At 41.9% G+C, this 26,097-nt stretch overlaps 1 protein-coding gene across 3 annotated transcripts in view; it reads right to left on the bottom strand.

Annotated features, from left to right (window-relative positions):
- Window positions 1-26,097, bottom strand: part of ATP8A2 (ATPase phospholipid transporting 8A2) — a 604,668-nt gene that overhangs the window by 220,354 nt on the left and 358,217 nt on the right. For all 3 annotated transcript variants that reach the window (XM_045069586.1, XM_013049724.2, XM_004780021.3), the window contains exons 26-27: window positions 14,042-14,225; window positions 9,921-10,031 (exon numbers count right to left, since the gene is read on the bottom strand). In XM_045069586.1, coding sequence (XP_044925521.1) covers window positions 9,921-10,031; window positions 14,042-14,225 — 295 coding nt within the window. The remainder of the gene's footprint in view (window positions 1-9,920; window positions 10,032-14,041; window positions 14,226-26,097) is intronic.

Genomic DNA, 26,097 nt, shown 5'->3' on the forward strand with positions numbered 1-26,097 from the left:
CAACCCCCTGGCACTGGGCTTCCAGAACTCCCCAACCATGGGAAACCCTATTTCCAGAATGGAATACTACTCAACACTAAAAAAGAATAAGCCACTGGATACAACAGCATGGGTGAAATGCCAAATGTGATATGCTGAAGACCATGTTCTGGTATAATTCCACCCACAGGACCTCTCAGAAAGGCGAAACTATACAGTCCAAAAGCAGACCGGTCATTTGTAGGGCCTGGGTATAGGGCTAGGGTGGGGACTACAAAAGGGGTTGAGAGAGTTTTTTGAGGGCTGGCACTGCTCTGTAATTGAGCGCAGTGGCAGTGACATTACTGTACACATTTATTGAGACTCAGACTGCACACCAGAAAGGGCTTATTTTATTGCATGTAAATTATACCTTGCACAAAGAGAAAGTGGTATACCAGTATATCCTACTAACAAATACCTCCAAAGGAATAAAGAAAACCAATAAGGCAAGGCTAACAAGTAGGTAAAAATTCCTAGTTAGTACCTAATGTTAACAAAGAAGCAACTTTCAGGTTGACAAGTGATTGACAAAATGATTATCAAAACCATACACAGCTTAGTTAATCGAGGAATAATAACCCTCGTCCTATGACTCTTGGATAAGAGAGGCCAATACTTTAATCAATATTCTGTTATTGGCACGCTGAAAGCACAAGCACTAATCTACTTTGCCTCCCCTCCCTTTGAAAGATGAGGCCAGAAAGCATATGCATCACTTCTTGCGCCATCTTTAAATAGTCCGCTTGATCTGCCAGCGCACTGAAACTAAGAAAGGAAGGGCCTCCTAAACTCCCAGAACACCTGTTGGAAAACCAGCACAGAGGCTCAAGAGAAAACCAATACACTGGCTTTAATGAGTTGTCAGAAGGCAATGAAGATATTTACCACTTAAAAGTACAGGCATTTGTTAGAGATGAGCCTTCTGATGTGATGCTTATTCACAGAAGCTGTTTTAACTGAAGGTCAAATCCAAGACTCCTAAGTCCAAGAAAAAGAACAATGAATTTCATTTTCATAATCACATTTGACTTGCCTGTCAAAAAGTATTTTAGAACTATGGGCCCGAATCTATTTCTCTTTCTTAAGTCAGGCTGACCAATTTAGAAAAAAGGAGAAGAGAAGGTAGCCTGCTCCCACTCCTCTCAAAGCAAATGGAGGCTTGTCCAAAAATAAGTGCTCGTTTTCCATCACTGGAGCGCTACATTATGAATTCCCTTTGCTTCTTCCCACTATCTTCTCCTTCATCAGCTAGAGAAGGTATCATTTCTGTTGCCACCTTATCTTTTCCACAGCCTATAACAGAAGTCTCTGTTTTCAGTCGTGGACTCTCAACCACCCTTAGTCAAATGTCACTGAAATTTACTTACTAAGAATGGTGCTACTCGGGTGTACAAAGATGAAAATGGATAGATAGGCATGATCAGGGGATTTGTGCTTAGACAGTTCCCCAAAATTAAATAATTAAAAGGTATCTGATTTCAAGGGTCTTAGGAAAGCTGGTCTCCACTGGCAGAAAAAAGAAGAAATACAGGAGAGCAACATGAACAGAGTAAAATGGCAAGAGAAAACCTAATTGGTATGATCAACTTCACCAGAGTGAAAATCTAAGAGTTGCAGCTGAAATAAAAGGTAGTCTAAGGTAGGACTGTGTTTTAAAGAATGCAATCAAAGGGATGCCTGGGTGGCTCAGTCGGTTAAGGAAGTGTATGCCTTAGGCCTGGGACTTGATTTCCAGTCCCACTTCAGGCTTCTTGCTTATCAGGGAGCCTGCTTCTCCCTCAACAACCCCATCCCCACTCATGTTTTCTTTCTCTGACAAAGAAAAAAAAAAAGAATGTAGTCAAAATTGTCTTTTATTCTCTCTCAAAAGGTAAGTAAGGTAAACAATTTCTAAATCTGAATTAATCTTCTACTACTTAAAGGGTGTAAGTTCTCTGTATGAAAATTCCACCAGGAAAGATGAAGTTAGAACAGAAAGGTATTTCCTAAAAAGAAGACAGAAATACAACATACTAGTTAAATTATCTTCTCTCTCTCATATGCTAAACACACATACACACACACACACACACACAAAGTCCAATAGACTCTGACGTGTCAGCCTCTACTGAAATGTGTTCAATTGATTATCTATTTATTGAGTGCTGTTCATTTAGTCCTGTCTGGGGGCAAAGTCAGAGAAAAAGGGCTCCTTCCCTTAGGGAAGTCAGAAGCAAAATGGTCAACAGAAATAACATTCACCGTGAATGACCACTCCCCTTGCTGGGTTGCTTTGTTTCTGCCACAGCACCAGGAGGGGAAGAGAGAGCGGGCATCCTAGAATAAGGCCCAGCTTTGCACACAGCAGATCCCTCAAAGTTCATATCACCCCCGGAGTCCTTTGCATTGATTTGGTTTTAGACTTGTATTTTTTCTCCCCTCTCGGGGAGGTTTTATAGAGTTAGAGACTCAATTTTTAAAACATCAGTGCCTAAATACTTTTTTTTTTCTTTTTTTAGAATGCTGGATCTTTAGAATGAGCCTTTCAGGTAAAACAGCTGCAAAAACATCATTAAAAAAGCATATATTGTCACATGTAAAAGGCAGCAAGCAAGAGTCTATTTTTATGAAGTTCAAAGTGATGGTTTATCTTGCAGGGGACTCCCTCCAGACTGTGACTACTTCCCTGGCTTTGTAACAACTCCTCCCTGTCACCCCCTCCCCCTTGCCCCCACCTTTGGCTGATAAACTCCCAGCTCCATAAATGGGCAGCAACCAACTAGGCTTTGAGAGAGCATTCCTAAGCCCATGTGCAGCCGGTTCTGCAGCTATCTTCCTACTGAAACATAAAACCCTGCAAACTACACTTCTTCCCTGTTGTTTACTAAGAGCCCGGTGACTTCTGACATTTGTCATGGAGCTGGAATAAACAGAGCGCAGTAAGTGGGACAGACAGGTGCAGGTCTTTCTCTGGCCTGCCAGCCTGACCCTCTCCTCCAGCCCCCCTCACTTGCTGGGTTCCTATTCATCATTCAGGACTTGGCTCAGTTCATCCTGGAAAGCTGAGGCTTCCACGGCTGTAAAGCTCCGCTTCTGAGAGTCCCCACTGCGCACTGCGAGCTGTCTTCCTGCAAGCCGGCCACCCTGTCCTGCAAACTGCACTCTAACTATCCAAGTCTTATCTTCATCCCCTACTTGCTTCCAAGGGTGGGGGCTCAGTCTGGTTCCTTCGTCTAGATCCCAGGACCCCAGAGTGCTTAACTTGGAGACTGAAGATGCCTGTGGAGGGGAAAGTACTCTTCAGAATGATCCTACTTCTACTTAATTCCTATTTGCAAACTGCCCACTGGGAAGCCAGTCTCAAACGGTTTTCCTGCCCACATATTAAAATTATAATTATTGCTCAACAGCTATCAGCTCCATAGTAGGAATCACCCAGGTGATCACTGACACAACAAGCTGGGATGTTCTTGGAAAGGGTTGGGCACCAGACTTCCGCACACAACCATCAAAGCACTTCTCAGGCTCAGCACATCACCTACCCCCTCCCCCATCAAATGGGGAACTTTGCAGAGCTTATCCCAGGGCCCCTGGTCCCAGCATTCCCCCGCCACAGAGTAGGTGGGCAACTCTTGCATAAAGCTTTTACTAGAAAATGGATGGCTTCGTATCTGATGAAGTCTCACAGTCTCTACAGAGAAGTCCATATGTTGACTGTGATTTCAATTCACACTATTAACAGGCTACCGTTAAGCTCATAACTCCAATCTAGCCCCATAAAAAAGGACTTTTTATCAGAAAATATAAAGCTGCCTCTGACAACAAAGATGCACAGGAGAGAAGGGAGAAAGAAGCTTAGCTATCAGGAATTTTGTCTTCTATCATAAAGAGATCTCTTACATGTCAAGAAGGAAATAAATTTTTTTGAGACGTATTTAAGTTGTGCATTATAAGCAAAAAGGGGAAAAGTTATCGGATAGTACTTTAAAGTTTTAAAACATCTAACATCTATTTTTCATTGATTTTAACACTTAAAGCAAAATCTACCCAAAGCTAGTGCTTTCTTTCACCATTTACAATGCAGTCTGGGTCACTCTCAGGAGATAGATGCCAGTTTAGAATATGGCTGAGCAAATCCATGGTGGTTTTATACATTAACATATTTAAATTAGGCCCCCACACATAAGAAGCTAGTCAGACAGAAATGAAAGAAGGGGCTGCCTACAAGTAGTTCACATATAATTATTTTCAAACGATAATGATCTGAAAAATGGAGGGGAAAAAAAAAAAAACCCAAACCTCTCAGAAGTCCAACAACAAAAGAACTGTAACACAACTAAAAAGATTACATATAGGTTTTCAGAAGAAATGAACTCAAAGTCCTTATCTGAGAATATTTTGGATTAGAATGGCAGTTAATGCGGGAATTCATTTTACCGTTTTATTTTTAAGACACAGGAAACGAAATGCTGGTAAACCTTATGGAGTATTTTAGAGCACAGGCTTTTGTTTGTTTGTTTTAGGCTTGTCAGATACTGAGAAGACTTAAGTAGCTTTCAACGAGATTCTGTTGGTTGGGTTGCATTTGGTCTCAGATTGCTGTAGTTTAAATCTCTGTCTCATTCAGTGATAATATTTCCAGACCTCCATGCTAAATATGCATCCCAGTTCCTGGCCAGTATTCCATACTAGTTTAATGACCCCAAGAAAACATTAGTTATTTCTTATATGCAGTGCCAAAAATAAGTAGACACTCTAAATGGTATAAAATTCCCACTTTTTTCACACCAATACCTATGTGTTATGGTTATTTTCTGTATAAGGATCCACCAACGAATTATCATAATTTCAAAGTCTCATCTCTGTTTCAAAGATGATTTGGTGTCTTTTCTTTATGTTATACCAAAGTTGATAAGGGGTCTGTATCATCATTTTCTGAATTGCAGGTTAAATTCGGGTAACTTCCCTATTGTTTTCCTATTTGCATTTTATTATCACTAAAATTTTTCTCCATTCCAAATAACCTTTTCCTAGGGGTTCAGAAAATCTGTAGACAAACTCACACCTAGTAAATGTTTCACGTGCTGAAGCTGTTATGCTTTGAAACTCTTTGTTATGCTTTGTACTCTATTCAGGAAATTCTGAATAACAAATGCCTAGTTTGTTAAATAGCTTAGGAACTTTAAAGAATTTAATCGACCCTTCTTTCTTTGGGCATTATCACACAGCAGTCACAGGAGGACATAAAAAATGTGTAGAAATATTTCTCCAGTCTTTACATTTAAGGTAAATTCCTCCCATTGTCAAAATCAAAGGGCTTTTAAAAATCAGTCTTTCCTTTCTGCTTATAAATTATGCTGGGAAACGGTTACATAATGGTCACGATTCACGCCCCAGGTTAAAACTACAAAATTACATTAAAGGTCTCTGCTTACCATCTGTCCTACATAACTGACATACACATTTTCTGAAATTGCCTTTACTGTGCCTATTCCAGAATGAAAAAGGAATTCCAGCTTCCAATAGCAACATCTAGTTATTTAGATGCCCCTCATTGACCTCTTATATATCCCATCCTGTCCTATCTCCTTGCCTTCACTAACTTTATCCCTTTTCCTACCCCCCACCTCAGACCCACCAGGGATGTACCACAGCTAACTGGCTGACAGGCGACCCCACCTGTCTCACAAGACGATGACATTCTGCATGGTCTAGCCCATGACACAATTTTACCCTCTGAGAAATGTGGTCTATGTGGTCACAGGGACAAAACTTAGCATTTAATTGCTAATACAAAACAAAACTGCATGTCAAATTCATTTTTCGACCCTTCAATGAGCTCTCCAAACCATATGGTCTGGCTACACATTTTTGTTTCCCTCCATGTGACTAAAGCCACAAAGTGCTTGTGATACTCTTTTCAAACATTTTTAGCATTTCTTTTTTATAGTAGTAAAATACACACAATATAAAGTTTACCATCCTAATCATTTTTAAGTGTACATTCACCCTGTGGGCAACCATCTTTGTCATCCATCTCCAGAAATTCTTGGTGACACTCTTGTCATATACAGGAGGCAGGCAGAAAGCTGCCAGTTAGTTTCTAATAATAAAATCCAGTTTTAATTTATAGAACTGTATGCCTGATCAAGAGGTATCTATGTATTAACTGTACTTCAGTAGTTCTGATTCAAAACAGAATGAGGAGGGATGCAATGGGAGATGAGGTTGGTGACAGTTTGGATCCAGAACACAAGGAGCAGGGGAATGAAAGGGGGACATGGGCATTTCATCAGGAGCCACAGGAACCTTGACAAGTCCGAGGAGGACAGTGGCACTGCCAACATTGCTAAGCACCTATGTTCCAGAAACTATGCCAGCAACTGAATCACTCACATGTGTGTTCAGGAAGCTCATCCTGGTTGCACTGTAGTCGGTTGATGGGGCAAGGCTAGCGATCTTTGCTATTGTGCAGGTAAGAAATACAAGATTAAGGCAACAATGGAGGAAATGGAGAGCCAAGGTTTATGTATTTTTCATTTTGCCCATTGATAGGGTAGAAACAAAATCACAGTTTCCAACATTTTCTTCCTATTTTTTAATCACTTGCACCAATGGTTATTTCAGCCTTAATAAATTTTATGTGACACATCAAATAGCATGAAGGTGGTCAGCAACAAGGAACCTGAGGTACAGATAATAATCCATAAACCAGATCATGTGTTACATATACTCAAGGCACTGTGATAGTAATGCTCCAATTAGATCACTATAATTTTGGTAGAACAATTATGGCTGCTTCGAGAGACAACTGTTACTCCAAAAGGCTCTTTGTGGGTAAAAAGGGAGAGGAGTCAAACACTTGTCAATATAAGAATGGTTAAATCTGGTGAGAGCTGTGAAGTGTGTAAACGTGGTGATTCACAGATCTGTACCCCTGGGGCTAATAATACATTATATGTTAATAAAAAACATTTTTTTAAATGGTTAAATAGATTGTAGGAAAATATGCTGTGAAATGCCAGGCAATGAACCCATATGTAGTCATGGGGATGATTCCCCAAATACCCTGGTAAATATCATATCAACTGCAGAACATATTACAAATCATGTTTGTATATGTAAACGGCTCTATAAACACAGGAAAAGGTCATAGAAGAATATAGCCAAGAGGATTGGGATGAGAGTGATGGAGCTGTCAGCTCGCCCTCCATATTGGAGTGAGACTAGAGCCACATAATCCTTCTGTAGAAAACTCAAGTTTTATAGGTCAGAGTACCAAGGGAGCAGGTCATATATAATTACAGGCTTATAGGTCTTTCATGAAATCTTTATTGGTTATTCAAATCTTAATGATCCTCATAATAATAGCCAAGACTTGATCAGTATGTGTGTGCACATGCCAACTTGGGCTTTTTTGAGATGAGAACATACTGGTTCTTGCAAAGGGTTTCCCTTGAGTTACAAGAAAACCATTGAGGAATACAATTTATTCTCAATGAGTTACAAGGTAACCTTTAGAATGTGAAACTATTCATTGCAAAGGAGCAAATGAAATTACAACAATCTTTGATCTTTTGGTTCAAAACACACTAAAATACCATCCAAGTAGAACTTTCCTGTTTTTAGAGTTATATTTGAAGTGCATGTTAATGCCACAGAGGTTGGGCGGACACTGAGTCAATGCTCCTTCTGGACTCCGTTGAGGATTTTGTTTTTTCTTGATTTTCAAGTTAAATCTCCTCAAAATACTAAGCAGAAGACCGAGACTGGAGTGGGAGAGAATTTATGTAATTTTAAAATTTTATCCAGAATATTTTTAAAGGTTGTTTATAAAAGATCATGTATAGCTGTGGATCAGCTACAATTGAAAAATTAGGGGCGCCTGGGTGGCTCAGTGGGTTAAGCCGCTGCCTTCGGCTCAGGTCATGATCTCAGGGTCCTGGGATCGAGTCCCGCATCGGGCTCTCTGCTCAGCAGGGAGCCTGCTTCCCTCTCTCTCTCTCTCTCTCTGGCTGCCTCTCTGTCTACTTGTGATTTCTCTCTGTCAAATTAATAAATAAAATCTTTAAAAAAAAAAAAGAAAGAAAAATTAATTTAGGGAGCTCACATGGCATTTTCATGGCCTCATTCCAAATGGAATTTTCCAGACAGACAAAAATTATACTCTTCTCATCCTTAGCCCTCTTGAAGTTAAAAAAAAAAAAAAAAAAAAAAAAAAAAAAAAAAAAAAAAAAAAAAAACGGCTAGATAGGAGGTGTAAATGACTAAGAAGGGCCCGGGAGGAAGCTCTGGGAAGCTAAAGAGTTGGGAGCTTCATGTAGAATGTCTTGATAAGAAGTCTAGACTATCTGTAATTTGCTGATTTTGAGGAAAACCAGATTATTAAGAAATCCTATGAAGTTGACTACTACAGTAGGAGCTGAAAATGCATGTGGTACTTGGGATGGCATGTGGGAGCAGGGATTCCCACACTCCTTTAGTCCACAGCACTGATTATCTATGACCCCATGTGACATTCAGGAGTGACTGCTATCATGGAGGCCAAAAAAAAAAAAAAAAAAAAAAAAAAAGCCCCAGAAACAGGAGGACAAACATAAATTACTTAAGTGCCAAAAAAAAAAAAAAAAAAAGACAAAAATTATAAAAATGCAGACAAGAAGAAGATAGAAACTACAGAATCCATTACATGTAACATCAAGAAGTTCTCACTCAGAGTGGACTGAGTCGAGTATTATAGCATGAGATGAGCAGACAAGACAAGTAGGATGCCCTTTGTGCAAGTTAGAACAATGCACAAATGCGCAAAACTCAGGAAAACTACTCAATAGTAGTTTGGTTAAAGACTGAGTGATAGGAACGTTTATGTTTTACGTGAATATTTAATAGGAAAGAGTAGACAACTGGGTAAAGAAATGTTCAGTCACAGTTCCATTAGTGAACCACTTGTTAAATTCCCTGAGCTGCACATTTTAAAGGACCACATAAGATAAAGTTGATGAATGTCTTGGCTATTATTTCCACAAAGAGTTGAGAAATCTGACACAAAATAACTCCTAACAGACTGAGATATTAACGCCAAATGCAATTAACATTGCTTTGCTATTTCTTTACAGAGTGACCGCCTGCTTCCTCTTTTCTCAACACACTTGGAAATCTATTAGTCACCTCTGCCTCAAAAACCACACGGCCTGCAGCAGAGCTGGCCCGAAAAAGGAGGCAAGAGGGACTGGTCCTCCCAGAGTTTAATGAGAAAGCACCCACTCCACTTTTTCCCGGCCCTAGCCCTCTCCTGCTCTAGTCCCTCTAATAAGTAAAAGAAGTGTGCCTGCAATTGAATCAACATGCTGAAAACCAGCTTGACAACCCAAGAAGTTCACGGAGATATTTTTAATTGCCTTATTTGTTTACTCTCCACTCACTCCCACACGTTCCCACATTTAAATAGTATGTCCAAACACTCTGGAGGCGGGGAATCAATGCTTGGGTAACTTGCAAATGCCACAAGAAACAGAGCAAGAAATCAGGCCCCTTCAGTCTAGGAAAGAAAAGAGCAAGCAGGTTGCCTGGAAACATCCCCGTGCCTACCAAGAAAGCACATCGACTGCCCAGGCTCTCAGCCACCATCTACCCCCCCCCCTCCCAGCCAAGGAGCACAATGTGAATGACGACAACAATAGTCCACAAGGGCCAAGGACACCAAGTCTCCCCGCACTGGTTCCTCAGCATGAAGACCTCGATCTGTGAGGTGACCCCACTTCACAGAGGTTGTGTGTGTCCCAGCAGGACCTTTGAATTTCACATGAACAAAATACTCTCTTGCACTTACCTTAAGTATGTGAAGATGCCCTGCAAAAACCCCGCCCCCGCGCCCACTCCTCCCCCACCCACCGGCCAAGGAAGAAGGTGGCCTGGCTTACCTCGATAATGTAGAGAACCACGTTCTTATAGAAACAGTACAGGATACACTTGGTCACACGATTGTAGCTCCAGGCGCCGTGGACCAGCAGCAGCTTCTCCAAGTAGGAGAACTGAGGGGGAAAAATGGCAAAGTTCAGGAGCGCCCATCCTTTATGAACAAAAGTCACAAAATGCTATTTGGGGACAGACAAGGTCGTCGAGGAAGCCAGATTCTGCCAAGAACCCGAGAAAACCATTCACTTCCAGAAACTATAGGCAGAGCTTTTGGGTCCAGTGAGGAAAACTAAACTCTCCTCTTAAATCTACCTTAGTATTTCCCCCCAAATGCCAGTTTGGACATCTCATTGTTATTCTTGTGAATTCTGTTTACACAAATGCTTCTTAAGGGTCTTAACGGTTAGGAGAAGGTGACCTCTTGAACTGGAAGAAAGGAAAAGCACAGTGGCAACCAGATGCTTCTAGTCAATCAGATTTGGTGGTGACTTCAGGAACAAGGGACAGGAACATTCATACACCATGACCCTTTTTTAAAAAAGGGATGCACGTGGAGACATGACCTATATCCACTGTCAGCGTGCACGTTAAAAGCAATTGCATTGCACATGCACACAGACGCTCAGGCACAAACACATCGCCTTTCCACTTTGTTCTCCTTTTTTGCTACCACCTAGTACAGAGTACCCCTTGCTAGAGTGCTATGCAGTCAAGAAAAACAAAAAACCAACAAGTGGCTGAAACTAAGTTGACAGTGATGGAATGGTTCTTGCAGTTTGAAACACTGAGCAATATTCAGTAAAATCCCTGAATCCTCCTTGGGGTAGGGGGTCTTTGGATCCCACTTGAATCCTATCCCCTCAGCATCCTCTTAGCCTGGCTTCGCTTGCTGTGTCCTACTTCACAAAAGTTCCCAAAGGCATTAACATGAGCTGGAGGGAGAGAAATGAGGGGTTTTTGTTGTTGTTGTTGTTGTTTTATTGTGTAGACTATGGTGTGCAGTGGCATGAAGGCACCATTGGGGCAAACCTGTTTAAATCCATGATTTCAGTTGGCCCGAAGGTTGTGGGTTATTGTTAAGCTGTTTAAATCCATGATTTCTATACACTGATTGGCCTTGGACCCCACTGACATTTCCCTTGATTGCCTTGAACTAAAACCTTAATTCCCCTATTCAAAGTCATAGGGCAGTCCTTGGGTTCATTCCCTTAGAAGAGATAATCGGGCTGTATTGAGAACATCTGTAAACTTCAGAAATTCTTTTGCTATTGTAAACTTCCGATTAATTTCTGATTACTTTTGAAATTAAATTTAACTATCAGTAGAAAAGAATGACTGATAGGAAATGTAGTTTTCTTTAAAGAAAACATTTTCTTTCAAAACATTTCTTTCTTTCAGGTCAGCTATTTCCATTAGCCCTGAAGAAGTCAGCTCAATCCGACATGACATCACATTTCATGAGAAATCTACCCAGGAGATGGGGGTAAGGCAGGTCACTTGACTGCAAACTCCAAAAGCTATATGGCCACTTCAAAATGGCAGGGGTAGGTGCATATGGAAAAATAAAACTCCCCATAAAAGCTCATTAAGGATTCCAAAGGGGAATGGGGAATCATAAAGTAACTGGCTAAACAAATAAAAAGGAAGTTTGCATTTGACCCAGACCCCCTGATGTTAAACTTCAGTGGGCACAGAGAACATCTGCTGGAATCATCCAGAATGACTCAATGTTAGTGCGACAACGATTTGTTTTCAAGGGGAAAAAAAATACATATATCTTAAATCAAAATGCTATTTTCAGGAGGCCATTCCAAAAACCTTAAGAAGGTAGGGGGCGCGAACGATCGTTTCCTGAGGAGAACAGGCAGCTGGGCCAGAGGACATGCAGGTTGCCCACAGGCAAGGTAGCAGATTGTGGGGGGGTGGTGGGTGACAGTCCCAGGGGCTGCTCTGTGGATAAAAGCACAGGCAGGCAGGAAAGAAGCAGAACCAGAATTTTGCCCATTTCATCATTTTTCCCAAGGACTGGGAGCTAAAGTGCTTTCTTCTGTGTGTAACCTTCCAGGGCACTGCCTCAAAAACCCAATCAAAAATGTCTTCATCCATGTGCAGTAAAGTGACAGAGCCCAAGATGTTAACTCCAACCAGAGACGTGGATCATTTCACCAGGGTGAAGGAATGCATGAAATTGTGGGCTCTCTTGCTTCTAACTGAACAAGAGGAGGCACAGGGTCTGGCAGAGAAGGTGTAAGGTGTAAGAGCAGCATTGCTCTTTGCCTTACACAAAGGTTACAGAGGTTCAGCGGAACCTCTACCTGATTGTGAGCAGGACCACGGACAGGAAAAATGAAGACCTATGGACACGTGTGGCCAACCGTCACTTCCTCTGACCGTGCTCATTGTTACACCAGTGGGGCAAGAAAACCCCGAACTCTAACTCTAACTCTCTCCTCCTTATGCTTCTTTGATGCTTTTGATTTGAAGAGAGCAATTGCTCTGGATTCCACAGCCTATTACTATGCAGCTTCAATAAAGCAGGTCACAGAATCTCCCTTCCCCAGACATTTTAAAGAAAAAGACAGACAAATATTTGCCTGAAACTCCTAGGAAACCTCCAAAGATCCCTTCCAGCCACATGATGCTATAATTCAAGTATTTAATAATGCTGGGGTGTATAACATCTACAGCTGCTGACAGACTACAGGAAGCGAGAGTCCCATGGGCCTCGGAGTGGTTGACTCAGGAAAGTGAATGGGCAGGTGTGCGGGGACGGTCCCCAAGGTGACGTCCAGGTCTGGTATTCTCTGACCCTGGATGCTCAGACCCGAGGCAGGTCACCCAATGTGAAGGAGCCCCAGTGTTCCCACCTGTACAATCAAAATTCCTTCCCCTAACTTCTTTAGCAATTATCTTGAGGATTTATTTGAAATCAAGATTGATTTCATGTACTTTCCAGAGCCATAAGGATTTTGTAATTCCTCCCTGTGTTTGCAGAACCGCGAGCTGGGAGGGAATCGTTGAGGTGATCTAATACAGAGCCCCCCCTCTGGGGAGGTAGACCCCAAAGCTGTACAGGACCAGCCTGCAGCCCTGGGTTGCTGGAAGCTCTTTCACAGTCCATATGCAGCCCCTGATGTCAGCTTGAAGGGATAAAAAGCCATCACTACCTGTGTTCATGTAATTAAGGTTAACACATTCTTCAAATGACTAAACACTGGAAGGAGATAAGGGAACCCTAGCTAATGACCAAATGAGCAGGCCCTTTATCATGACATACTGTAATGTAGAGACAGGAGGAAATGATTAGTGCCCAGTATGTGGTCTAGATTTTCTGGATGATCAAGCAGGCCAAAAGATCTAGATATGTCACCCAAGGTCAGGAGGTTGGCTATTTTCCTTCACTTTTTGGCTCTCCATCATTGAGGAGTAGACATTTCTTTCAGCCTCAAGCCACCTGTTCCGTGACTACAAAGTGCGTCAGGAACCTCTGCATGCAACATTGGATCCAGAGGGGAATGGGCTGACCTTGGCCTAACAGCAGGAGGCTGGCTGCTACTGACCATGGGTTATCACTACAGCACCCTGGTTATGGCTACAGAGAGGGAAGCAGTTGTAAGCCACTTCTTTCCCCTGACCTCAAATGCTTGAGGAGAGAGGATTCTAGCACCTTCTAAAAAGGTGGGGATGGTAGAGAAAAAATGGGATGGGGATGGTAGAGAACAAATGTAATGAGCACAGCCATTCCTTGGTATGGGATGGCACAGGGAAAAGCCCATGAAGCAGATGTGAAAGCTGAGGATGAAAGACTATCATTAGCAGGATCAGAGATCTATCTGTTAGGAATGACGCCTGCCTGGAGGACAGAGAACTTGGCCAACCTCATAGCTAGCAAAAACCACCACAAGAACCAAAACAACTACAACAACCAGCAGCACAGGGCCTTTAAACTCCACAGGATCAAGGCCACAGGGAAATTCGAATACTCTGGTGATTTTGTCTGGACAAACTTCAAAAGGGACAGCAGAGTTCTTAGGGCTGGACTGAAGGTCAAGCACCAATCAGACCTTCATGCCCAGTGGACACCTCTGTCAACAGGACAGGACAGTTGGTCAATCGCGCCTCTGACCTGTGCAATGGCATAGTCCGAGTTGTTGGTTGCCTGCATGCCTTCATTCCCACTGATTCCTACACCCACGTGAGCTGTCTGGATCATCCCAACGTCGTTGGCACCATCCCCAATGGCAAGGGTGATGGCCTTTACCCGCTTCTTAACCACGTCCACTATTTCAGACTTCTGCAGAGGAGACACTCTGTAAGAGAAGAAAGAAATGATGACTATGTGAATCCTTCCAAGGGAAATAGCTGTAATCTACATTTAGCTAGCTGCATTAAAAGGGCAATTATTGGACCATTTCCAGATTCAATACATACATTTTATGCTCATGTGCAAAGAAGCTTTCAGAAAACAGTAGCTTGTGGCTTTCAAGTATTTGCCAACTTCGCAGATGAAATATACAAGTCAAAACTAACTTAAAACACAGCCTGTCTGTAATCGCTCTACCCAGGGGCAACTGTGCGCGCCAACTCCTCAGGGCCACATGTGGCCCCCCGAATGATAAAGACAGGGAAGCTAGTTGGAGGTCTAGGAAATGTCTTCCAAATAAATCAGAAAACTAGCACAGACCCCAGTTTTGCTTTTTTGCTCAACACATACAACCTAGGGCTGGCAAGAGAATCTTCTGTAAAATCTGCTTTCATGGAAGGGAAAGAAAATTGGCAAGGCTTGAGAAGCACAGAAAGAGGACCAGAGGAAGAGAGAGGAAGAAAGCCTTCCCCTTCTCCACCTCAGAAATGGAGGCAGTGTCTGAAGGGCAGCTATGGTGGAAGGATTTAAGAAGGGGCGGGGGGCATCACAGGGACAGGTGTACCAAAGCTCAGCTGGGCAGAAGCACAGCCCAACAGGGGGAGATACGACTGCCTTTGCCGAAGAGGGGTCGTTTCTGCAAGGAATCAAAGAATGTGGGCTATTTTTCTTAGGTTCTCAAGTCATCTGGGAAGAACACCCAACATAAATCTGTGGGGCTAAAACACAGCAGTGTTGGGCACCTGGGTGGCTCAGTGGGTTAAGCTGCTGCCTTTGGCTCAGGTCATGATCTCAGGGTCCTGGGTTCGAGTCCCACATTGGGCTCTCTGCTTGGCAGGGAGCCTGCTTCCTCCTCTCCTCTCTCTGCCTGCCTCTCTGCCTACTTGTGATCTCTCTCTCTGTCAAATAAATAAATAAAAGAAATCTTAAAAAAAAAATTAAAACACAGCAGTGTTAATTATGATGAAGACTTTGTTCAAAGTATGAGACCAGATAATAAAATAACTTGAGAAAACTACTAGTACCTCAGGACTGATTTATTTTAAATTCTGAACTGGTGAGCTAATGGTCACTTTGGGAAATTGACAGGTAAACTCCTGAATGTGCACACACACGTGCACACACACTGCATGCATGTGCGTGCACGCACAAACACAGTAAAAGGCCTGTTTGGGTTTTCCAGAGATATACTGGCTGAACCCACATATGTACTGTACTTGTAATAGACACTTAAAGACTTTCTCAGTTGGACTATGACCTTTCATACAGCCTCTGACCTCAAAACATCAGTTTCCAACAAAAAACTTAAACTTTACCTTATATTTACTTTTACCAACCCAGAGACTTATCTGTGTTTGGAGAGACAGCAATCTGAATTTAAAGCACAGCTACTCTGAAAGCCTTTGCTCAAAGAAATGAAAATTAGCAAGTTAGCAAAAGAGAATCTATAGTTTGAAAAGACTTTAGGAGCCAATGTTATATGATCTACTACCTCTTGTATCATTTTCACAGTGATTTTCAATAATGGGAGTTTACTGCCTCCTGGGACAACTGGAACCACTAAAAATTGTTATTATTACTTTTTTTGAGGTTGATAAGCTATGTAGTTCAAAGTCTTATTCTGTCCTCCGGGTTAGGCTAGAATAAGCACAACTCTTCTTTCAAATATTAGGAAGGCTGAACTAGAAAGACACCTATCATATCCTTCCTCCGTAAGTTCAGTGTCTGCTGGCTGAACTGTCCCAGGTCCCTCACCCATGATTTAACAGGCCTGCTTCAGAACTTACAAATAACTTCCAAGTGTGATCTTCCAAACAGCTACAAGCAGAGCAGAACAGAATCACCATCTCCCTGGAGCAGATTACTAGACCTACTGTAATATATACATATCTTAGCATGAAATCACTGGAAGCTTTACTCTGTCCATCACTGACCCTCCAGGCACCTAAGTGTAAGCAATTTTCATGAATAGGGATATTAGCTGTAGCTCTTCCTTCTACATTTGTTCAAGAGCTACTTGGAGCCAAGGGCTGACCTTGGCATTCCTCTCTCATTAAACTCCTGACTGGCAGATGCAGCTCTCACAACTCCGATCTGCTACACAAATGTGGTATCCCATTTCATCTCTAAGCTCGGGAGAAGCAGAGATCAAATATATGGAGAAAACAAAGTAGGATTCGAAGTTAAATAACTGTGCATGACCTTCCCCTGTTCCCTATACTGTTTAAATAGAGGAAATAATTCTGAGTTCTCATCTTTCCATCAGTAAAAATGGGAAAATGAGAACCACCCACCTAATTAGATAGTTGATATATTTATGTGAAATCATGTTATCCTGCCAGTGTGAAACAAATGTTATCTCCTACCCTACCTGCAAAACTCTGATTGCTGGAAAAAGAAAATTGGACACATCTGAGAACTACGTTCCATCTAACCTACGATTCCCTGTAAGTAACCTGGGGTACTGCAGTGGCAAATTATTGATTTTCAAGGAAAATACAGCAACATTTCTCAGATAGTAGTACAACATACTAGCTCAAAGTAGCTCACAGTTTCGATATCAGATAATGCTACATTCCTTTTTTTTTTTTTAAGGACTTTATTTCTTTGAGAGAGAGACCACACAAGGGGCAGGGGCAGAGGGAGAGAGAGAATCTCAGGCAGACTCCCTGCTAAGCATGGAGCCCAACACGGACCTCGACTTCATGACCCTGGGATCACGACTTGAGCTGAAATCAAGAGTCAGACGCTTAACCCACTGAGCCACCCCAGAGCCCTGCTACATTCCTTTTTATGGTATCTTGGTGAAGCTGAGTTTTCACGACTGCTATGATAAAAAGCAAATATAGCTTGTGAAAAATCAACGTGGAATAGGAAATGAGGGACACAGCATTCATGCTTTCTCCAAGGTTTGAGAAGGTATACAAAGCTTAACAGGTGTGCATACCATAACACCAGCAAATAATTATGGCTATTTAAGGATGAAAGAAAGTATTATTTTTTTCTGGTTATGCGCATTAGTGTTTCAAATGTCTGCTAAGTTGTTAGGACATAAATACTTCTTAAATTGTCTGACCTTCCCTTCCTAACAGTTATGACTGTTTGGCGTTCCTTCTTGGCCTATGGACTTTGCAAAGGAATTACTGAGACACTAGGGTACAGTAAATGGAGAGAATCTGGGAACCTCCATGTTGATCACTCCTCTCTATGGTTACATTGATCACTCTTCTGAGTACAATTGTTCACTCACTGAAGTAGAACTTTACCACCGTTTAATCTCAAACTTTTCTTCTGTGTCCACAAATGTGTCACAGAAGCACACTGGACAAACACTGAATCAGCACTGGGATCCTTGAGGCTGCGACTCCTTGAGATTCCACATGCCACCCAAGTAACTGGGTAAGCTGGTCTCTTTATCAGATCACCTGAAGTGATGTAGAGCCAAAGGATGTCTACAGGGCAAAAGGGGAATCTGCAGGGCACAAAGCTTAAGGACAGCAACATGGCGCTGTGGGAGGAGGGAAGGGCTATGGTGGTGGAATGGGAAAGCTCCTACACAAAGCCATAGTTTCCTCCGAGGTCAAAGGATTTAGTAATAAGTCAACCAACAAGCAAGTAGCAAGTCAAATATACTCACTACATTTGCCACTCTGGGATTTGAAACTCCATCAAATCAAGTCATGATTGTGATGATTTTAAGCAAAATCTATGAAAGTCCAACAGCTGCCTTTTCCCAAAAAGCAAGCATAAAGAGAGAACCTGACTGGGGTATATAAACCGAGTCATACCCCAGCATTTTAGAAGCATGAAATTCTCATCAAGGATTTATTATACCCTCAGCTGTGATGCCTTGAGAAAATATAACTCTAGCACCCACAAGGGGTTCAAAACAGATGTCAAACAGCTAATTTCTATAGAACTGAACAGGTACCATTATGCTTCAGCCATACGAACTATTTCAGTATGCCAAGTTGCCACGAAGCACAAACCAGCTCTTTTTAAATCTTAATTTGTAACCTGGAATCACATGCCACACTTAAGTATTCCCAGCATATAGTACATTCAAACTATAAAATAAGAACTCCAGACCACATCTGAGCTAAGCCAGGCACTTGGGACAGTTCTATAAACTATTTTAGTGCCTTATGAATAAAAACACAAAATCAAAGATCTTTAATCAACTGGAGAGATATTTTACCTACTTTTTTGGCTAACACAAAAGATTCTAAAATGAAAAATAATTTTTCCTTTTGAGACTTAAAAAATTCCATATTCTGGAGTATCTAATTTTATGAAATGTGTTCCTGAAATTTATTTATTTATTTATTTGAGAGAAAGAGAGAACATGGGTGGAGGGCAGAGGAAGAGGGAGAGAGAATCTTATGCAGGCTTCATGTTGAGAGCAGAGCTGAAACTAAGAGTTGGACACTTACCAACTGAACTACCCAGGTGCCCCTGTGTTCCTGGAATTTTTAAAACTTACTTTCTAAAATTATTTCAAATATAACACTTATGTAGAACCTTTGGTAACCGCTTTTCTAGAATTAGTGATCATGCATGAACTTATCTAATCTATAGAAGTCCTGGTCTCAGAATGAATTTTCTAAAATTCTGAATTGCAATATCATCTGAGCAAACCTAAATCCCTTCCCTTCTCAGAGCTCCGAGGTCTCATCTGTCAAAGAGGGTAGACCTCTATTACTGATTTATAGAGTGAACTCCACTGAGCCAAGGGAGTCACAAGAAACCTCACCCAGGAGCACACAAGAGAACTTCGACTAAAGCCACAACACTTATTCATTAACCAGATTCACTAAATGCTTTTACTAATTGGACTCCCAAACTTCTTGATTCCATATAGAAAGTTCTTATGACAGAAAAGACCACTGGCCTAGATCAATAAGTCTCAAATTTTAAGTGAGTATCAGAATCACTTAGAAAGCTTATAAAAATAGAGTTTTTTGATTCAGAAGTGTGCATTTAACAAGCTCCCAGGTGATGCCGACGCTGCTTGTCCCTGGACAACACTGATGTAGTTAGCACTGACCTGGACAAGATCACAAGAGCTCTCTGGCTCAAATGTTTTAATTAGCTAGGTAAGCTTACATTTCCCTAGCACAAGATACACGTAAAATTTTCATGAAGTGACACGTAACAATGAGCAGGAACACTGAATCTCATCCTCTTCTTTCAAGCTTTGTATAGGTAGGTTCTTCTTTGCTTTTAACCCCCAACTAGTGAGTACAAAATAGGGTTGGAATTTAAAACAGTCTTCCAATCTGAGTCTCATGTAAGAGGCTGAGAAAGAGGAAGTACTAACCAAAAATGTGGTCTACAGGACTTTGAATGTTTTATTAATGACACAGAAACCAATGACTATGATTTAGTTAATGAAAAATTAGATTTTCCTGTTAACTTAAAGATAATACCTTTATGAAAGTCTTTCATAAAGAATCAAAATATTTTTCCTTAAAAGAATCAAAATATTACACCTTTTTTCTCATAGTAGTCAATAACCCTAAATGTTTCAAAAATTGCAACATCTTAAAAAACAAATCTCAGTTTGCAGATAAATGGAACACCTAACAGATCTAAAATTTAAAACCAATTAAACTATCCTACATATCCGTTTAATAAGTGCTTCTATGGTTGACCAACACCTGTTCTAACCCCTGTGTTCTTTCCTTTGATGCATTTAGTGCACTGATGCAGGGCCAGTTGTCCAGGCCTCCTGGACAGTTTTAGCTTTCTGGAACATTCTATCACTGTGGTCTCACCCAAAATGTGTGACTCTTTCAAATTTGATCTCATACCTCAGTTCTTAGTGCATCTCACCATGGCTCTAAGCTCCAAAAGCAGATAATGTTGGCAGCTTGGGACAGTCTCCAGAACAGAGTGGCAGATAGGAGGCTTCAGGTTAGACGGGGCGATGAGAAGGTATATCTGGGAAAACCCATAGGTACCTGAGGCTAGCTAATGGCGTAGGCACAAAGAAGTGAAATTTAAACTCCCTCACTCGGTGGTTCTCAAATAGACTTAAGTGCTCCTTTATTATAAAACTGTACACATAGAAAAGGAGCTAGCTACCTTCTACATGAGGAAGCTGTAAGAGATGGTGCCTCAATGACTCACAAGATGTAACTGAAGATGTGGTCCAGGTTTGTTTGTTTTTTTTGTTTTGTTTTGTTTTGGTTTTTTAAAGATTTTATGTATTTATTTGACAGAGAGAGATCACAAGTAGATGGAGTGGCAGGCAGAGAGAGAGAGGGAAGCAGGCCCCCACTGAGCAGAGAGCCCGATGCGGGGCTTGATCCCAGGACCCTGAGATCATGACCTGAGCCGAAGGCAGCGCCTTAACCCACTGAGCCACCCAGGCGCCCCGATGTGGTCGAGGTTTTATTTCAAAAACGCAGTGCCTGACCAAGAGGCAGCCTTACAAGGTTGGGCTGGAGCAGAACACATTCTCAAAAGCAGAATGAGTGGCTATAGAGGGAAAAACCATTATCCATGAGATAATGGGTTTGAAAACGAGGGTATCACCATACACCTAGTTGCTAAATGAGCAACATACACAGACGTTAAGGGATGAGCATCTCTGGCTTTGATTGGTTCAGCAGTGAAAGGTTCTATCCTACCTCAGCATTTCCTCCAAAAATTGAGATGTTATGGAAGGATTTCTCTCCATCCTTAAAAAGTTTAAACCGCATTTGATTGGCAATATAAGGGATGGGGTTTCCTACAAAATGTCGTATGACTGAAGCTTTTATTCTTTCCGTAACCTTATAAAAAATCTGCCTCATAAAAGAGTAGACAGGATGACAGATGACAAGTGGGTATATCATGGACACTAGCGTTTCAAGAACTGATCCTGGAATTATTTAACAGGTACAGCTCTTTCAATTAACTCAATGTATGCAGTGTAACGATTATACTCATTACGGGGTATGTGTTTGTCTCCCTTACCTGCCCTTTCTTTCCTTTTCCATCCTTCCCTCTTTCCTTCTTTCCCTCCTTCCCCATCCCACCTAAATGCTAATCCACTCATTTATATGGCAGACGTTCAATAAGCAGTGACTAACTACCAAAGTCATGATCTAAGACGAACTGTATCTCTAATCATAATTATGAAGAATAGGAGAAAATATAATTCTACTTAGAAATAGGTTAACTTTCTTTCTTTTGTTTTTAAAGATTTTATTTACTTATTTGACAAAGAGTACAAGCAGGGGGAGTGCCAGGCAGAGGAGAAGCAGAATCCCCACTGAGCAGGGAGCCCAACACGGGGCTCAATCCCAGGACCCTGGGATCATGACCTGAGCTGAAGGGAGACACTTAACTGACTGAGTCACCAAGATGTCCCCTTTAACTTTCCTACAAATGGGAACAGCTATTGGTGTGTAATTCTGAAAGACTAGTTCTACTCACAGATGGAGACAATGAAAGCAATACACAAACAATGGTGCTCCTCTGTGAGCTCTAAGTTTGGATGTCACCCATGGAAAGGAGTCGGAAAGACCTCACTATTCCTGTGGTCTAGGGATAGACACTGTTTGCAAACTTCCTGACTGAGCACGCCAGTGGCTTTGATTCTGTTATCTACTAATATCCTTAAAGACATTATAAGCTTATTATAGGCTTCTTGTGACAGCTCTTAATGACATGTAGAAGCAACAATCCTTCACTTCACATAGGGCTCTTCTGGGAAGGGCTATCACATAAGCCTGGGCTGCTTTCCCCTGCCTCATTCGATCCTCATGCTTTGACTACAATAATCCAACAGTTAGCTCCTGAATATCGTTGTGCATAAGCACTTTGAGGGCTTAGCACACATTGGCTTGCCAAGTCTTCTCAAATGGTCTCAGGGACGTAGGGGAAAGAAATCATCCAAACAAAGTCTTTATATTTAAGTGCCTCCCCACATATTTGCACCTCGTACCATGATTTCAGTCCTCTATCACCTTCTATCACAAACCTTTGCACTAGCAGTAACTTTTCAACACAGTGCCTAGCAGAATGAGCATGTAATTTGCTGGCTGAGTGAAAGGAGGACCTAGATCTCACTATTGGTGATACAGCTCAGAACCCTGATGTGGTCCAGCCACCCTTGAGAAATACGGGCAGTAAACCCCAAGAGCTACTTAGCAGCTAACTGAAGAGCCCATATGTCCTGACACATTGCTTATTTGGGGATGTTCTGATAACATTCCCTGCGTGAAGCTCCCTTGGGTTACGCTCCTGGCACGATGTGACATGTCTGACTGTGCCAGGTGAGGGATGGGGAACCAGTAGCTGTGCCGTCCTCCTGCTTTGTATCTTGGTGGTGGAATTCCACAGTCATTTTAGGAATTGAACACATCTGTTTGAGTATATATTAAATTCAAATTGCAGAAAGCTGAAAACTTCCATAGCATCCTAAAAGCAAAAAGATTATTTTCAACATCGCGTAAGGATTCATTTTTTTCAAAAATACTAAGCTTAAATGTTTCCCCCCTGCAAAAGAGACCTCAGCTTTCAGAAGGAGGAGATGAGCTCTCCTTCACACTCTGTCAAAAAGGGGGAGGGGAACGGAGGGGCAGCTAGGCGGGCTGGAAGCGACAGAGTGTGAGAGCTTTTTAAAAATACTATTTGTATAAATTGGCCACTATAACAATACACTAACCATTGCTAGTAATAATTTCCTTGTTGTTTCAAAGGTTCACTGGACTCACCCAATTTAATACTACAGTCTTAAGGGGTCACTGATGATCTCAGTGTTACACACACTCACACACACACATACTGCACAAAATGTGGTCTCGATTCTCCTATGTTTTAGTATCAAACCTTGAAAAACAACCTTGCCAGTGTCTTAATCCAAGTATTCTACACTTTTATGTGGAATGCATTATCCAAGATTTAAATATGAATAATTTTAGACTAGACACTAGTCATCCAAAGTCACACGTATATGGCCCCTAAATCTTGATTTCAAAATCCAAAAAACTTCTCAACAAACAAGAATTCTGGTCAGGGGTGGAGGAGGGCAGGGAATAAACCTGAACGACCAATTTGGGGATGAGGCTCTATATTTATCACTGATCTTAATTACTATTTGACTGGTGACTGCCTTCACCGTTCTGTGAGTCTTCTCTTCTGTCCAGCATAGGAGGCAGAGACCAGCCATTGCACAGTCATGAGCTGTGAGGGAACTTGATATTCTTCATTCACCGAACAAAAACCTTATAACCTGATCCCGCCCGCGCTTTGGCCGTAAATGCTACCCGCGCAGCTGAGGCTTTCAGAGTGGCTCTCTGAGAAAGGGAGGACACCCTGTCTGCCCGAGATCAGTTTACTCCACAACCAGAAAGGGCTCACTTTGAAATAAGTATCCCCTGCTTGGGGGCGCAGAATTTATGCATCTGTACTTGTGTCCATGACAATTTTATTGCATGCCCAGGAAACAGAACAATTAGAGTGGCGCTCCCACAGGAATCTAGCTTCTGGAAACCTAACATCTCCACTAAATGATATAGAATATATGAAGATCTGGGCAAACACATTTGATGTAAAAATTTAATAGGTCGTATGTTGTGAATTACATACGGGTTTATATTCACTGAAGTCAACTGGCTATAGTCTGTTTCTTCCTGTCCTAGGCTGAAAAGAAGGGCCCAGGCTAGGAAGGCTGGGATTTAAGTAAAAGATATTAGATCCTTCTGTTCCCAGGCTGAAACAGGGATTAGAATAACACATTTAAATACCTTAATGTTTTTAGCACAAAAAGCATTAATTCGATACTCTGCTTCCTTGAAATGCTTTATTAAAGCCCCCCAAACTCTCTTAGGAGTGTCTGCCTTCCTTGGAGTTAACATACATTTATTGTTCTCCACTGCAAATTTCACTAGTATTTCAAAACAGCGTGCCTGGCCTCTGCTGTGGGGACGGTGGGAATAGGAAATAGAACTGAGAGGAAACCTGAGAAGGCTTTGAGTTTTGACATTTCAGAGCAAGCTTATGGCTCCTTCAGGACTAGGGATCATGAGCTCATGCACGACTGAAAATAAATGACGACTAAGACGCTTAACAGAATGATTTTAATTAGACCTGCCCCTCACCTGTTGTAAAGGTCACCTGATTACCAGTCCAATAAGTAAGCCAAACTGTAACTACCTGTACTCTGGAAAAAGTGGGGCAGCCTATCTGCCTCTTGACCTTCAGCTGGGGCCTGATCCAAGCAACCCAGAGCCCTAGAGAGCCACAGGGACAGCAGTGACAGATGCCATGTGCACCCACTCTCTCAAATCGGAAAAAATCGAGAGTGGAATTTGTTGGGTGGAAATGCAGAGAAGTTATACAGAGTTCTTTCTTCCAATCGTATACCCCTTCTCAAACCTAAAGCCTCTGGATAATAAGCCACTAATCCTTGATCTCAATAGCAGGAAATGATAATGCTTTTCTGGAGTTACATTTTTCTGAACCCATAGAATATACACCAAGAGTGAACTCTAATGTGAACTATGGAGTCCGAGTGACATGTAGGTTCATCGATTGTAACAAATGTACAGTGTCGGGGGCAGAGAGTGGATGTTGATAGTGGAGTGGGGAAGGCTCTGCCTGTGTTGTAAAATCTCTGTACCTTCTACTCAATTTTGCTGTGACCTAAAACAGTTCTAAAAAATAAAGTCTATCGGGGTTGGGGTTGGGGAAGCAGCAGTATTCTACCATTGCCAAAGCATAACATGAGAATGACTCCTACTGGTTCTCTACATCTGCTAAAATCCTGGGCAGTGACAGAGAAAGACTGACGGACATCAGGCAGGAGGGGCTGGCGGGTCTGGTGGTGGGGCTGGTGCAAGGGTGGGCACAGTGACCGTCCACAGGAAGGTCTGTGTAAAGACAGAACACGAGCCCCAAGACACTGAGCACCCACAGAAATCAATCAGAACAGCTAAGTGTAAGAGTAGTCAACTTAATCTACTGCAAGCTTACTTTGTAATTTGCTCTTCTAATTGATTAAGACTATCATAATAGCACTTCTTTGGACAGAGTCTGGTCTGAAATATTGCTGGCTGTGTATTTCTGTCTCCATAATTAGGCTATTAGCTACCTGGTCTTAGGGATTTCTTTTACTCATCTTTAAAACCTGTAGCACCAAATACAATTGTTAACAAACAAATATCTGTTGAGCTGCCCATTTTTAAGCGATTGCTCTGGACTTCAAACACAGTTCTCCTTGGGTCCTCCTTCTTAATTTTAATTGTTCTCACATCACCCTCAAGAATATACTTATAATACTAAAGGAGTAATGATCATCTTTCAGTTTTGATCAAAGAAAAAGGTGGATTAAAGCATTTGTTTATTATAACGCCTGTTCAGAGAAGCCCAAATCCCAACTTTCAAGTCCACCTGGTAGCTACACTTTTCAGAGTAAATTAATATGCCAATCAGATTAATCAGGTTACCACCTCCCATAAACAGTAGATACCACACCTAGAAATCAAGCTTGCCATTTATGTGGTTTGATAGGCGGGGTCGGTGCTACCAGCACCTGCCCTGTTCACCTTGGCTGGCAGCTGCAGTGGACAAGTGAGCAAGACCACACTGCTGTCCAGGCAGAGAGCCTGACGCTGAGACAGTGAGGAGATCAGAACCAGAGCTAGCTACATACAGGCCTGCTTGCATTAGGGCTACAAAAGGGGAGTTCAGAATGAAGAAAGCTCCAACCAAGAAACTTCAGATGTGACAGTCAAGAAATACAATGCAGAAGGTGAGCCATGCCTAAATCTTGCAGTTATATCCACCTCGCCGTTGACAATGGGAGTCATCAACCAAACGGAGCC

The sequence above is a fragment of the Mustela putorius genome, unplaced genomic scaffold (assembly GCF_011764305.1).
Source record: "Mustela putorius furo isolate JIRA1106 unplaced genomic scaffold, ASM1176430v1.1 tig00003942_pilon_pilon_pilon, whole genome shotgun sequence".
Classification (NCBI taxonomy): domain Eukaryota; kingdom Metazoa; phylum Chordata; class Mammalia; order Carnivora; family Mustelidae; genus Mustela; species Mustela putorius.